The 13,183-nt window shown below is 33.7% G+C and overlaps 2 protein-coding genes across 6 annotated transcripts; one reads left to right on the top strand and one right to left on the bottom strand.

Annotated features, from left to right (window-relative positions):
• Positions 1 to 6,385: 6,385 nt before the first annotated feature.
• Positions 6,386 to 11,381, top strand: LOC120073141 (putative E3 ubiquitin-protein ligase RING1a). 5 transcript variants are annotated; one of them, XM_039025790.1, is made up of 11 exons: positions 6,561 to 6,666; positions 6,826 to 7,181; positions 7,715 to 7,773; positions 8,050 to 8,193; positions 8,921 to 9,002; positions 9,103 to 9,223; positions 9,318 to 9,359; positions 9,779 to 10,279; positions 10,466 to 10,573; positions 10,663 to 10,857; positions 10,974 to 11,381. In XM_039025790.1, the coding sequence occupies exons 5-11, from the start codon at positions 8,947 to 8,949 to the stop codon at positions 10,998 to 11,000; spliced, it is 1,050 nt and encodes a 349-aa protein (XP_038881718.1). In that variant the 5' UTR covers positions 6,561 to 6,666; positions 6,826 to 7,181; positions 7,715 to 7,773; positions 8,050 to 8,193; positions 8,921 to 8,946; the 3' UTR covers positions 11,001 to 11,381. The 5 variants fall into 5 exon arrangements, with proteins under 5 accessions (XP_038881714.1, XP_038881718.1, XP_038881715.1 ...); XM_039025786.1 differs by lacking the exon at positions 8,050 to 8,193 and having other exon boundaries at positions 6,386 to 6,666; positions 6,826 to 6,868; XM_039025787.1 differs by lacking the exon at positions 8,050 to 8,193.
• Positions 11,382 to 11,963: 582 nt separating this feature from the next.
• Positions 11,964 to 13,173, bottom strand: LOC120073142 (dormancy-associated protein 1-like). Its single transcript, XM_039025791.1, has 3 exons — positions 13,013 to 13,173; positions 12,649 to 12,868; positions 11,964 to 12,318 (listed from the first exon to the last, which is right to left on the bottom strand). Exons 1-3 carry the CDS (start codon positions 13,116 to 13,118, stop codon positions 12,282 to 12,284), a joined length of 363 nt encoding a protein of 120 aa, XP_038881719.1. The 5' UTR covers positions 13,119 to 13,173; the 3' UTR covers positions 11,964 to 12,281.
• Between the last annotated feature and the right edge of the window lie 10 nt (positions 13,174 to 13,183).

Genomic DNA, 13,183 nt, shown 5'->3' with positions numbered 1-13,183 from the left:
ATTACTTACTCAAATAATTAAGTTAAGAGCACAATTTCCTGATTATACAATTAAGACCATTTGTCTTGATAATGTTGGTGAATTTACATCCCAAGTTTTTGATAATTATTGTATGTCAATTGGGATAAGTGTTGAACATCCTGTAGCTCATGTTCAGACACAAAATGATTTAGCAGAATCTAAATCCTTTGAAATTAATTGCACGACCATTACTTATGAGAGTCATGCTTCCTTCATCTGTATGGAGACATGCTATTTTGCATGCAACATCACTTGTACGCATTAGGCTAGTAGCTTATAAGTACACGCCATTAAAATTAGCTCATGGTCATGAGCCAAATATTCCCCATCTGAAAATTTTTGGATGTGCAGTATATGTTCCAATCGATCCACCACAATGTACTAAGGTGGGTCATCAAAGGAGGTTAGGAATATATGTTGGATATGATTCCCCATCAATTATTAAATATCTTGAGCCCCTGACGGGTGATGTATTTGCTACACGATTTGCTAATTGTCATTTTAATGAAAAAAAAAAATCAACATTAGGGGGAGGAATTAAGAAGTTGGAAAAAGAAATTACATGGAATGCATCGTTAGTGTCTCATTTAGATCCCGTACAGATATATGCATTTATAAATGCAGAGAAAGTAACTAATTCACATATACCAGCTGCAAATGTTCCATAAAAAATTGGTATCCCAACCCAAAAAAGTTGTCACTAATGAGTCTGGAACACAACATAAGCGTAGTAGACCAGTGGGTTCCAAAGATAAAAGTCCTCGAAAATGAAAAATAATTAATAGTGAAAAAGACTTGGTTGATCATGTAAATACCCATAAAGAAATCCTCGACATGACTAGTGAGGAAGGTGAAATACCTATAGATAATAATGAGATTTCAATAAACTATGTTATGATAGGAAAAAGATGAAATCGAATTAATGTAATTATTGGCAACATTTTTGCGTATAATGTTGCTCTTGATATTACATCTAAAAATGAGGATCCTGAACCAAAATCTATTGAAGAATGCCGACATAGAAAATATTGGTTTCGGTGAAAAGAAGCAATCGAGACGGAACTAAATTCACTTTCAAAACGTCATGTTTTTGGACAAGTAGTCCAAACACCAGAAGGTGTTAAACTTGTGGGATACAAATGGGTATTTGTGGAAAAAAAAAATGAAAATAATGAGGTCACCAGATATAAAGCAAAACTAGTTGCACAATTTTTCACAAATACCTAGTATTGATTTTGATGAGACATATTCTCCGGTGGTGGATGCAATTATATTAAGATATTTAATTAGTTTTATTGTGTATAAAAGTTTGGATATGCATCTTATGGATGTAGTCGCAGTATATTTATATGGATCTCTTGATGATGATATTTATATGAGAATCTCATAATGATTTAAGGTACTTGAAACACATACATCAAATTTCTGGAAATGGTATTCAATAAAATTATAGAGATCACTATATGGATTAAAACAATGTGGATAGATATGGTACAATTGCCTGAGTGAATATTTATTGAAAGAAGAATGTCAAAATAATCCAATATATTCGTGTGTTTTTATGGAGAAATCACAATCAGGATTTGCTATTATAACGGTATATGTTGATGACTTAAATATAATTGGAACTCCTAAAGAGTTTTCAAAGGCAATAGAATATCATAAGAAATAATTTGAGATGAAAGATCTCAAAAAAACAAAATTTTACCTTGGTTTAAAAATTGAGCATTAGCAAATGAAATATTCATTCATCAATCAACTGGAAAAATTTTGAAAAGATTTTATAGGGAGAAAGCACATCCATTAAATATTCCAATGGAAGTATGTTCTTTGGATATACAGAAAGATATATTTCGACCTCGAGAAGATAGTGAAGAACTTCTTGGTCCTGAAGTACCATGTCTTAGTGCCATTTGTGCACTTATGTATCTTGTTAATAATATAAGACCAGATATTGCATTTTCAGTAAATTTATTAGCTAGATAGAGTTCTTCTCCTACAAAAAGACATTAGAACAGAATTAAGCATACACTCCATTATCTTCGAGGAATAATCGATGTGGGTTTGTTTTATTCAAATAAATCAAATTTTGATCTAGTTGGTTATGTAGATTCTGGATATTTATTTGATCTACACAAAGCTAGATCTCAAACAGGTTATCTGTTCACATGTGGAGGAACTGCTATATCATGGCGATCGGTGAAATAGACTATACCGGTCACTTCCTCAAATCATGCTGAAATTCTTGCAATTCACAAGGCTAGTCGAGAATGTCTTCCAACAATATTATATGAAGACAACACAGTTTGCGTAGCTCAAATCAAATGAGGATATATTAAAAGAGATAGAACAAAGTATATTTCACCGAAACTTTCCTACACTCATGATCTCGAAGAAAATGACGACATCACTGTACAACAAATTTGTTCGAATGATAGCTTGACAAACTTATTTACAAAGGCATTACCAACTGCAACTTTTGAAAAATTGGTGCACAACATTGGAATGCGGCGACTCAGAGATCTTACGTGATGATGTTTTCGTGAAGGGGAGTAAATATATTGTATTCTTTTAGGAGTATATATTATATGAAATATGTACTCTTTTTCCTTCACTAGGGTTTTTTCCCATTGGGTTTTTCCTAGTAAGGTTTTAACGAGGCATATTATATATATATATATATATATATATATGGGCATCGAGGGAGTATTATGAATACTATAATAATAAATAGATGCTCGTTGCTTAGTGTCCCAAAGCCATGTATCATCCTTCATATTGTCCATATGCCTGTAATTATTCATATTTGGTGTCCATGTAAGTCCACATCCTATTTATCATTTTTTCTATAAATAGTGGCACTGGGTGGATCTTAAAATCACACATACATTGGTGAGAATTCCACTTAAAAAATACACTAATTTTCTATTATCCAATTTTATAATTTTAGTTATTTTACCTTATATATTTAATATTATTATATAAATATATTATTATATTACATTTTATCTATATCCATGTTCTCGTTATGCTCTTCAATTTCATAAGAAGTTATTATATATTTATTTTTATTTTTTTTTTGTTGTTGTTGTTTTTGTCTTAGACGGAACTTATAAAACAATTAAATAATTTTACACAAAAGAATAAGATCATACATTAACTAAACTCACAGCTTAACTTGAATAAAATCCCTTTTTAGTAGCATTCCTCGTTTCATTAATGAAGAATAAATCAAACGTCGACCTACATTTCCTTTTTCATATTGAATAAAATAATAAAACTCCCTACCCTGCCATTCATATGAAATCATTTATCAAAAGGAAAGAATATAATATATATATATATATAAAAAGGAACTTTCACACCAATCCAAATATAACTTAGTGGATAAAATAATGATTACTATTTCAAAAATCAAGGGTCCGATTTGAGTTAATTACATCTTCTAGATGATTAGAATTCAATTTACTCACAAATCAGTTTTGTAGATCAGTTACTTTGTTTTTATTGAGTTCTATTGTTACAAATTCTATCCTTTCTTCCTCCATTTACATACTGACAGGATTACAATATGTAATATATGCATTTAGTAAACTAGCTATAAAACACGTGTGGGTGTAATGCACGTGATTAAAGATATTTAGAACATGAATTTTGTAGGTAAAATTTCAATAACAAATTAATATAAATTTTATTAAGTTTAAATAATAAATTTCTGACACAAAAATTAAAAATAATAAAATAGTCGATAGTCAAATCTCTCTCTATATATTGTATTTTATATTAATTTACAATAAATATAAAAATGAGTTGCACGTGTTTGAGGATCTTTGGAACACATGAAACATAAATTGATGGTGACATAAATTTTGAATCAATATACTTTTTATGGGAATAGTATAAGCTGTAAAGTTTTTACATGAAATTAAAATGTGATGGAGTAATAATATAAATCATCAACTAACTCAATAATAATATCTTTGATGAATATTGGTTCTTCTGGCATGTTTGTGTAATTCAAGGTTAGAGATATATATGATATTCATACTTTTGTTTTTGATCTTTTGAATCTATCAAATTTGATCTTGTTGCTGATTGTGATAGTTTCATGGATAGTTCTCTTAACACAATGAATAAACATGTTAAATTCAAACACATGAAAAATGGGTAAAAATTTTGATTCATACAATTAAATAAGATAGTCAAGATTTTGATAGAGTTGAAACTATGGAAATCTAATCAAAGATCTAATTGGAAACTAATAAAATAATAATAATATAAAATTTTAAGTACTAACAAAAACTACATATTCAATATTTAAATTTTAAAATAATACAAATATGTAAATCTTTGTTATGGTTGAAAAGAAATACACTTTATGTAGTTTCCTACAAATTGAAAATTAAAAAGTGTTGTTGCTCTTTGATTGAATTCATCTTCTATATTTCTAAATCCAAAATAATTGTCATTGTTAATAGTACTCCCTCCTAAATATCATTTATTTTCACATTTGTCCTTCTCCCCTTTTCCACATTCAAAACCACTCCCATTTTTTATCTACCGATTCAATTTGTTTTATTTTTGTTTCTTGCAATTTATCTCACTCGTCTACTTAAAAAATAAATTAAAAAAATAAAGAGAATAAACCTAAATTTCCTACGAAATCAGAATTTAAATTTGAGAATAACCTAATTATTTGTTAGTGTTGGAAATTCATTTGATAATCAATATTGTATCCAAATAACTTCAAGATACTACACATATCTGAATTTTCCCTCAAACATATCGGCTAATGGATAATAATAAATCAAAATTTAAATATAAAGATAACAATCATACTTTTTCATCGAAGAAAATAAGTTTATGGATTATCTAGGTTTCACTTTAGCATGGTCAAATATTTTTTTTACGAATAACGAAAACTTTAATTATCATTCTACAATATTTTCTAGCATGAATTTCTTAAAATGGAGATGAGGCCAAAGATAACCAGAAAGCTTGTATTTGTTCTTTAAAAAATACTTAGTTATTATGTGAAGGGTTGTGTACTATTTGTATACTATTTGTAAAGGATAGGTCTATTTGAATTTTAATTTTTATGCTAGGAATACTTTAAGAAGATTCCATGGTAGATGAAAATGTGAGATTATTATTTTTTTTTTTAAAAAAATAGTTATTATATGAATTTAAAATTACATTATTTATTCACAACATTAAGTGATATAAATTTTTTTTCAGTTATTGTATTTGTCTGAAAAGAATAAAATTGAGTGATATAAAAGGGTGTGAATATAATTTATACTTAAATTACTCTTTCTCCCTCTCCCCTCTCCCCTCTTTATATTATTTTCCTCTCTCCTCCATTTACATTATGTCTCTTGATAAGAGGCTATTTTGTTGAAAACAAAAATCTAAAAAAAGAAAAAGAAAAAAGACACACATAATTAATGGAAGGGGTATGATGGACATTTAACAAAAAAATGAATGGCAAAATGGGGAGAAAAAGATTCTTCTCATATAGCCCATGTTAAACAATAGAGATAATATTACGAAAACTCTTAAAATCTAGGCCTATGCGATAAGTGACGGCGTCTAAAATCTGTCACAAGTTGTTGAACTCAAGTAATAAGAATTATCATTAAATGATACAGTATTAAATTTATTTTCAAAATTTTTAGGTCAATTAGTGATTTAGTGTGTATAGAGAATGTGGTTCAGGAGCTCTACAATTAAATCTTGCAATGTTATTTTCTGCACAATTTAACAACAATTTAACAACGAATTAGGTGAGAAGAAAAAAATTTATTTAGACAGCTCAAACAGTACCCAATAAAGATGTGTTAAGTGAAAAAAATTAATTATCTTTTTAATTTTATTTTTACCATATTAAAAGAAAGCATTGGATTAGGTGTAGCTAAGGTAATGATTGGAAATGATTGTGTGAGTTTATATGGTGTGTTAATTTCTTTCTGCTGCTTGAAGGATATGAAAGTTTGTTTCATGTATTTTGGAGAGCTGTAGATAACTGACCCATTGACTTTTTAAATGTGACCTCTTGATTGTATCGTATGTGTCTGAAAAGAAGCATTTTTTAAGGATTAAGCCGCAGACGTTCTTCAATAATTTAGATCGTAATTCACAGACCAAGTTTGCAAACTTATGATATGGTAAAAGCCAAGAGAATGTAGAAGCAAACAAATAAGGATTAAAAAAGAAGAGTTTATAATTTTATTTTATTAAATAAAAAAAAAAAAAAGGGAAGAAATGACTGGATGCAGATTTACTAAAATACCCTAGCGTGTTTGTACAGTATGAAAATTGGTATATATGTAAATGCATTTGATGAAAGGCCGTTCCAAAATTCTTTGGTGTGCTCAATCTGATGCCGTGGAAATTTCGTAAAACCACGAACACGAGCCTCCCTCCCTCTCGTCTCCGATATTTTGCTCCACCGTCCCCTTCATCATCTCTACGAACCTCAATTTTTCTCAACTTTCAACTTCTTTTCGTTGTTTCTTCAACTTATTTTGCTTCAGACCGAAGCAATGCCGGCTCGGAAGCGCGCTTACGACACTGTGGATGTTGATCTTTTGCCGCGACTCCATAATACCTTCAATGAATGCTCTGAAGATGGACAATCTGAGGGTACGCTTCTTGTTTCTCTTCAGCACCCTAAATTTTTCACGATGCAACCCACTCTTTGATGTTCCTGCATTTCATATATCTTATTATTTGTTTGTTTAATTCTTTTCTTTCTGCGTGTACTGAGTTCGTGCTGTTCTATGTTGCTTCTTCTTTCGCCAGAATCCGATCGAAGCCCTTCCTCCAGTCAAGGAGATAAGGACGAGTATGTTCTGTTTATCAGCTCTGTTTTTGGCTTACTTCTTTTTGTTCGTCATCTTTTTCGTGCCGTTCCTTTTTACTCTATTTACTCTTTTGATTTATTTCTTCTGCTTGGTTATGGAGTTATTTGGTGCCTAACTGCTTGGGATTGATTTGGGATCTGCATGCTATGCTTCGTGGTATTGTTCATTGAGGTCTTGCTGCGACCGTATTCGAAGACCAGCTGCGTAAGCTTCACGTGCGGAGGCATTCGTTGATTTTTGTCCTGCGCCGGAGTTTTCTTTACTTTCAAGTTTTCAGTTCCTTTTCCGATTAAGGTTAGTGGAATTGGGTGCTGGATCTTGTGGGTGAAGTGGGTTCTCGAGGTCGTATATGCGATCAATCAGTTTTTACCTATGCTACAAGCTGCTGGGTGGGTAATGACGTTGGAGCTCACATGGTTTTAGCTTCTCTACGATGTTAAAGCTCACATGATCCGAGATCAAGCTTTCACTCAACGTGGAATTAAGCTTACCATAACTGAAGCGCTCACGGAAAAATCTTGCTGGTTCCCGCCATTGATTGTTGGATCCAATTTTACGCAAATTCCAAGAAGTTAACGACTGGAAACCCGACATTTCATTAAGAACGAGTTTACCCAAAATTTTTACAACTTGAGCGCTACTCTTACGCTAGGGCGATGAACGAACTATTTGGGTTGCGTTATAGAATATACGCGTCTGAACAGAAAGTTGTTTATCCGTTCTTTAGTTGCATGGTGAACAGTAGAATTCCCTCAAGGATTAACACGATCTTAGGTGTCTTGCGATTATTTCGAATCCTAATTCTTCTGTCTGGTTTTCTTTTCCAGATTTATCGCCGTGAAATTGTCAGACATTCGGAAAGAAGTCCAATGTCCTATCTGCTTAGGTATGTTTTAATAATCCCTTCTTGTTGAACGTAGTTATCTCACATATGATAAGATTTCTATTGATTTAAACATTTGGTTTTAATTTTTATACAATTCATCTTCTGCAAGTACATAAACACGCTCACTACGTGAAACAATTTTGCTGTTTAATATTGGTGTCAACGTTTCATCTGGGTCTTTACTGACTTTAACAAGATTGTTGTCACATCCTGAGAATCAATCATCATATATAATTAACTTATTTTTGTTGGTTTATATACTTACCTATCTATAAGGTTATTTCAAATGATTTAACTGTCCGTGATGAAATGTGGAGGAGGAGACGATTAATTTTAAATGACGTGTTGAATCAAGTGCCACCGGACCCACCTGATCTAAGAATCTATTCTGATGCAGCAAAATTGATTTTTGTATATAAGGTGTGTCGGAGAACATAAATTTTTTTATTCTTTATAATCTCCATTCTCCGGATCTGGGAGTGATGGCAAGAACTAAAATTTGAGGTTGGCTTTGTATATGGACTATTGATTTAGAAATGGATCCCGATATGGTTTTTTTATCAGATTATGTACGCATTCCACAGTTTTAAGATGACAAACTTTTCCACCTCAACTTCTACTTTGTTATGGAGTTTTGCATTTTGTGATTACACCATTCCGTCAAGGTCACTAATTGGACTGTAGAGTGAGTGAATTCTTGAGCATATGAGGCTATGGAATTTGGTTTTCATTCCTTTTGGTGTTCTGTGTTCCTTTTCGATCCTTACCGTTTCAGGCTACATATAAGTACATTTAGGGCCAGTGGTTTGTGATGGTGTTAATGTTTACACGTAACAATTAGTACATTTATGCTCATATTGTCAAGACTCTTGATCTTTACTTTCAGTTCATGCACTTACAGCTAACACCAAAAAATTTTCCTTTTCATAACTAAATTCCAAATCAAAACATTCCTGAAATGTGACATTTTTTAGTGGTTGTATCCAAATACTATGAGCCATGACATTCTAAGTCTTAGCATGTTTGGGAAATATATTTAGGTGGGTTAGGTGAGGTAACCTCAGAGCTCACTTTGGAGGGTTATCTCCATGTTTATGCATGTATTCTTAAGGAGGTCGATAAAATTTTTTCAATTCCTAACGTGCAGGAATCATAAAAAAAACCAGAACAGTGATGGAATGTCTGCACCGCTTCTGCAGGGAATGCATAGACAAATCAATGCGCCTAGGGTATGCTCTTATGTAATTTTTATTTTGAAGAAAATAAATAAGTATCGTTGCACGATTTTCCTTCTGGCTTACACTAAACTTGTACTGAAATTTGCTGCAGTAATAAGGAGTGCCCCGCTTGCCGCACTCATTGTGCCAGTCGACGCTCTCTGAGAGATGATCCAAATTATGATACCTTGATTGCCGTGTTATATCCAGATATTGACAAATATGAGGAAGAGGTGGGAATGTTATGTTTTAACTTGCAAGCTTGGTGTTTGATGATTGATATTGTCATTTCTGTATACTCCTTGTTAATTTTTCTTTTTTGGTTAGGAACTGGCTTTCCAAGAAGAAGAGAAAGGTCGTAATAAGCAGGTGAGAAGGCTAAGTTCTGTGGATTTTTTTCGTTATGGACATGAATTTGTTTGTTTCCAGAGTTAATAAGCTCACTTTGCATTGTTAAATGTACAAGAAATCACAGAGTTTGTCATGCTGAAATTGATTAAGAGAGAGAGGAATTATTAAGTCATTATTTGATAAATATGTAATGCAAAATTGTGGAACATTGGGACATGAAATAGAGCATGTTTTTCTTCGCTGTTGTGCTTTTCTATTCCATTTAACTTGGAAAGATCTCGTGCTGAAAATCAAAATGGTTATTATAGAATTTACTTGTACCAGGTATCTAAGATTACACTCTATTATAGATTGTAGTTGTATCAGGTATCTATGATCACACTTGATCCTTTATCTTCACGTTTGGTTTAAAATGTTATTTTTGGGTTATTTTTCAGATCCAAACTTCCATCGCTCAGACACTTCAACGACAAACTGAAGCGTTGGGTAGGAAACGTTCTAAACCTTCGAGGAGATTAAGTTCTAGAGGATCCAAAAGCTTCCAAAATCATATTGAGAGTATATGCTTTGATGAAAACGAGGACGAAAATGATTATGATGTCAGCAAAAATTCATCTTCTGCGGATGAGCGAATGGACATTAGACCTAAAAGATCCAGGAGAGGTGGTCCTGTTAGATTTTCCCAGTCTTCTTCAGCTACTGGAGCAGATGGAACAGATGGTGGTATCGAAAATGATTATGAAGTGTACAAAGAAAAAGTTGGTGCATCTATAGGGCTTGTTGGTAGCTCGGAAAAACTTTCTTGGGGAAAAGGTGGAATAAGAAGTCACACTAGATATGGGGGTGTAAATGGGGGGGCTGGTAAAAATCCCAGGAATAACCGCATCATGAAGCTGTCGGATTATGTTCGAAACTCAGAAAATGTCAGTGAGAAGGAGGTAAAAACAACAATTTGAGGTGTTACTGAACTTCCTTGTGAATAAATTATGGACATGTTAACGTATAAATGGCTCTCCTATTGAATCACATGCATGCTGTTATGCCTCTTTTAGCTGCTTAAAAGCTCAACGATCTTTTATGTTTCTATCCATCAATGACTTTTGCCTTCTCTTCCTGACTTTTAGTTGGACATCCACCTTGTGCTCATTTCCATCGATGAAACTAGAGTACCCGCATTGCAAAGACCATATATTCGCTGCAGGCCTTCAGTGACGATTGGACACCTAAGTCAAGTAATCTGTCACTAAATGGAGCTGCACTTCATCCGTTTATATTCTTAATTCATTTTTTAGTTGATCCTTGAGCTTCCTTTCTTCTGCAGTACGTTGCTCTCAAAACCGGGCTTTCCGTTGATGTTGTTGAAATGTGCGTGGCAAAAGAGCTGCAAATGAAACTCAATCCTTCAGACTCCGGAACTCTAAAGAACCCATGTAAAGAAATTATACAGATACTAAACGAGCAAGAAACGCTATCGACGGCCAAAGTCAAAGCACACAGGCTAGCTTGTGGTTATCTGGTATGCCTTGAATCTACAGCACACAAATGCTTTGAAAAAAAATGCACCCACTACATCAATAACCATTTGTATAAAGCCTTCTGTGCAACATTTTAAGCTTGTTCCCTTGATTCCAGCTCTTGGCATATAAGAAAAAGGGCTAGAGTTCTGCTGAAGAGGAATTTGTTTGGCTAAGAAGATAAAAGCATCAAGTCTCTATGTGCAGACATGCTAAGCGTACTAGCAATTCATCCTTGAAATTAAGATTTAGGTAAAATTTCCATGTATATATATCAACTCAAGATATCAAGGGCTTTAAGAAGCTCCAACTACATGTCTTCTTTCCCCATCTGAATGTGTTATAATGTTATCTAACCACCTGCATTAGTTTCTTGCTACTGGTTTCCCCCTTTTGCCATGTATATGTGCCATTTTCATCAACCATGCAGGATTTAACTGATGCAAAACTGATAAAAGCTTAGGTGGATATATATACCATGGAATATGGATGTTCATGACTTGAGAATGTAGAGCAATTTTCATAACGTTGCGTCTGATTCTATAATCCATCTCAACTTCATTCTCTTCATCTTCATGATAGTTTATTATTGAATAGGTGACTTTTTCTTTTAGTAATGTGTGGACAAAATGCTATAGTTACTCTAAGTAATGAATTGGAAACTTAATGGGATCTACTTTAACTTTTTCCGAAAGATGGTGCAAAATTTTAGTCAAATCTGGTTGTGTGATTGATTCCTTCTTTGGAAACTAATTGAAATTGATCTTTCAACTGCCAAATAAAATTGGCCTAATAATTACAATTAAATCCACTATGTAAATTGAATAAAAACAACACTGCAATAATTTTAACCTCCAACCGAGCTGATTGATTCTGACTCTATCCTTATCCATAAACCGCTTGTATTGTTATACCATTTGGAATTTCCCACACTTTCCACATTTGTGGGACCTAGCTGGAAATACACTGGGCCCCACTCTAGATCTTTTTTAGCGTCGTGGGTCCACTCCATTACCAACATTTCATTACACAATTACGTAATAAAGACGGGTTTATCACAATTTAATGGGTATCATCAACATCATACATTATCAACTGATTAATTAAATTTAAAGGGGAAAAAGAAAAGATAATTTTTATTTAGACAACAATTATGAGTCGCTAATCACCGCCGTGCACGGCGGACCCTATGGAGTAGTAGTCCAGATCGTCGGCTGTGTCAGCAGACTTAAACCTAATTAGCTACAGACTCACACATTAAACACCACTCTAAAAACTTGCTTGGATAGCTCAGATGCCAAGATCTAGTTAGAACATGTAAATCACATAAACATCCAAAACCCACCGGTTCACGTCACCAAACATGAACCTTTCACGACGCTATTTACATACGGCCACCGGTTATCGCCGCCGCTGCAGCCACCATTTAACGGTGCTGGCTCTTGGTGTCACCGCTGTAGAGCCTGTAATCGCAAAACAACAGTTTCATGTCAGTTTGATCGGACAAAATAGAGGGCTCATCCAAGCCCTCGGATGTCAGGACCATGACGAAGTCAACAGATCTGACGGCTTGGATGTCGTTCGGGAGAATCAAAATTTCGAATCTTTTTTTATCATCCACCAACTGTTGGGAATATTGAGGACAAAATGCCCCGGAATCTAATTTCATTTCACTATCACTACAATTTTCCATTCTTTACAACTTTTCTTTTAAAGTTTTGATATATATATACAAGGCGGCGCGTGGATAATAATCGCCCCAGTAAAAAGGGGTGGAAAGTGGGGGTACATACCAGTCGTAAACAGTTGGAGAGTTGGGTTGAGGTTTGTCGAAGACTTCGGCACCGATAGTCTTGGTTGCAAAGTTTCTACCAGGGTTGAAGACGCTCCTCCAAACATTGTCCTTACGCGCCGCCGTGAACGGCGTCGTAGGTGTCACCGGTGTAGTGGGTGTTCCCGGACTAGCTGGCAGGGACATCGATCTCTGGTATTTGCTTCCCTCTCCTTCCAAATCTAAAATTGTCATAGTAAGAGTAACAACATATATATATATATAATCAACAACAAGGAATTTGTACCAAAAGAAAGAATCAACAAATTAGATTGAAAAGAAAAATTAAGAAAGTGATCAAAAAAGAAGAAAGGGGGGAGTTTTACCTTTAAGGACTAAGGGCTTGGTGGAGATTTTCCTTAGCTTGCCGAGGCCACGGTCAGGCTGAGGTCCAGCCACAACATCATCCCAAAGCTTCTCAAGCAGAACCATTGTTGATCACTTTGTTTAGAAGCCCAATTCTATGGTCATGTGTATGGTTTTATAAATAGACCTCT

Source organism: Benincasa hispida, chromosome 3 (genome assembly GCF_009727055.1).
Source record: "Benincasa hispida cultivar B227 chromosome 3, ASM972705v1, whole genome shotgun sequence".
NCBI classification, from domain to species: Eukaryota; Viridiplantae; Streptophyta; class Magnoliopsida; order Cucurbitales; family Cucurbitaceae; genus Benincasa; species Benincasa hispida.
This window is presented reverse-complemented; position numbering and strand designations above follow the sequence as displayed.

What these genes read in the sequence shown, in the direction of transcription:
- LOC120073141 (XM_039025786.1), top strand. Translation starts at nt 6,567, where the DNA reads ATGCCGGCTCGGAAGCGCGCTTACGACACTGTGGATGTTGATCTTTTG. An exon ending in GACAAATCAATGCGCCTAGG is followed by an intron (nt 9,003 to 9,102) that starts GTATGCTCTTAT and finishes AATTTGCTGCAG; the next exon opens with TAATAAGGAGTGCCCCGCTT. An exon ending in AGAAAGGTCGTAATAAGCAG is followed by an intron (nt 9,360 to 9,778) that starts GTGAGAAGGCTA and finishes GTTATTTTTCAG; the next exon opens with ATCCAAACTTCCATCGCTCA.
- LOC120073142 (XM_039025791.1), bottom strand. Translation starts at nt 13,118, where the DNA reads ATGGTTCTGCTTGAGAAGCTTTGGGATGATGTTGTGGCTGGACCTCAG. An exon ending in CAAGCCCTTAGTCCTTAAAG is followed by an intron (nt 12,869 to 13,012) that starts GTAAAACTCCCC and finishes TGACAATTTTAG; the next exon opens with ATTTGGAAGGAGAGGGAAGC. An exon ending in TCTCCAACTGTTTACGACTG is followed by an intron (nt 12,319 to 12,648) that starts GTATGTACCCCC and finishes TTGCGATTACAG; the next exon opens with GCTCTACAGCGGTGACACCA.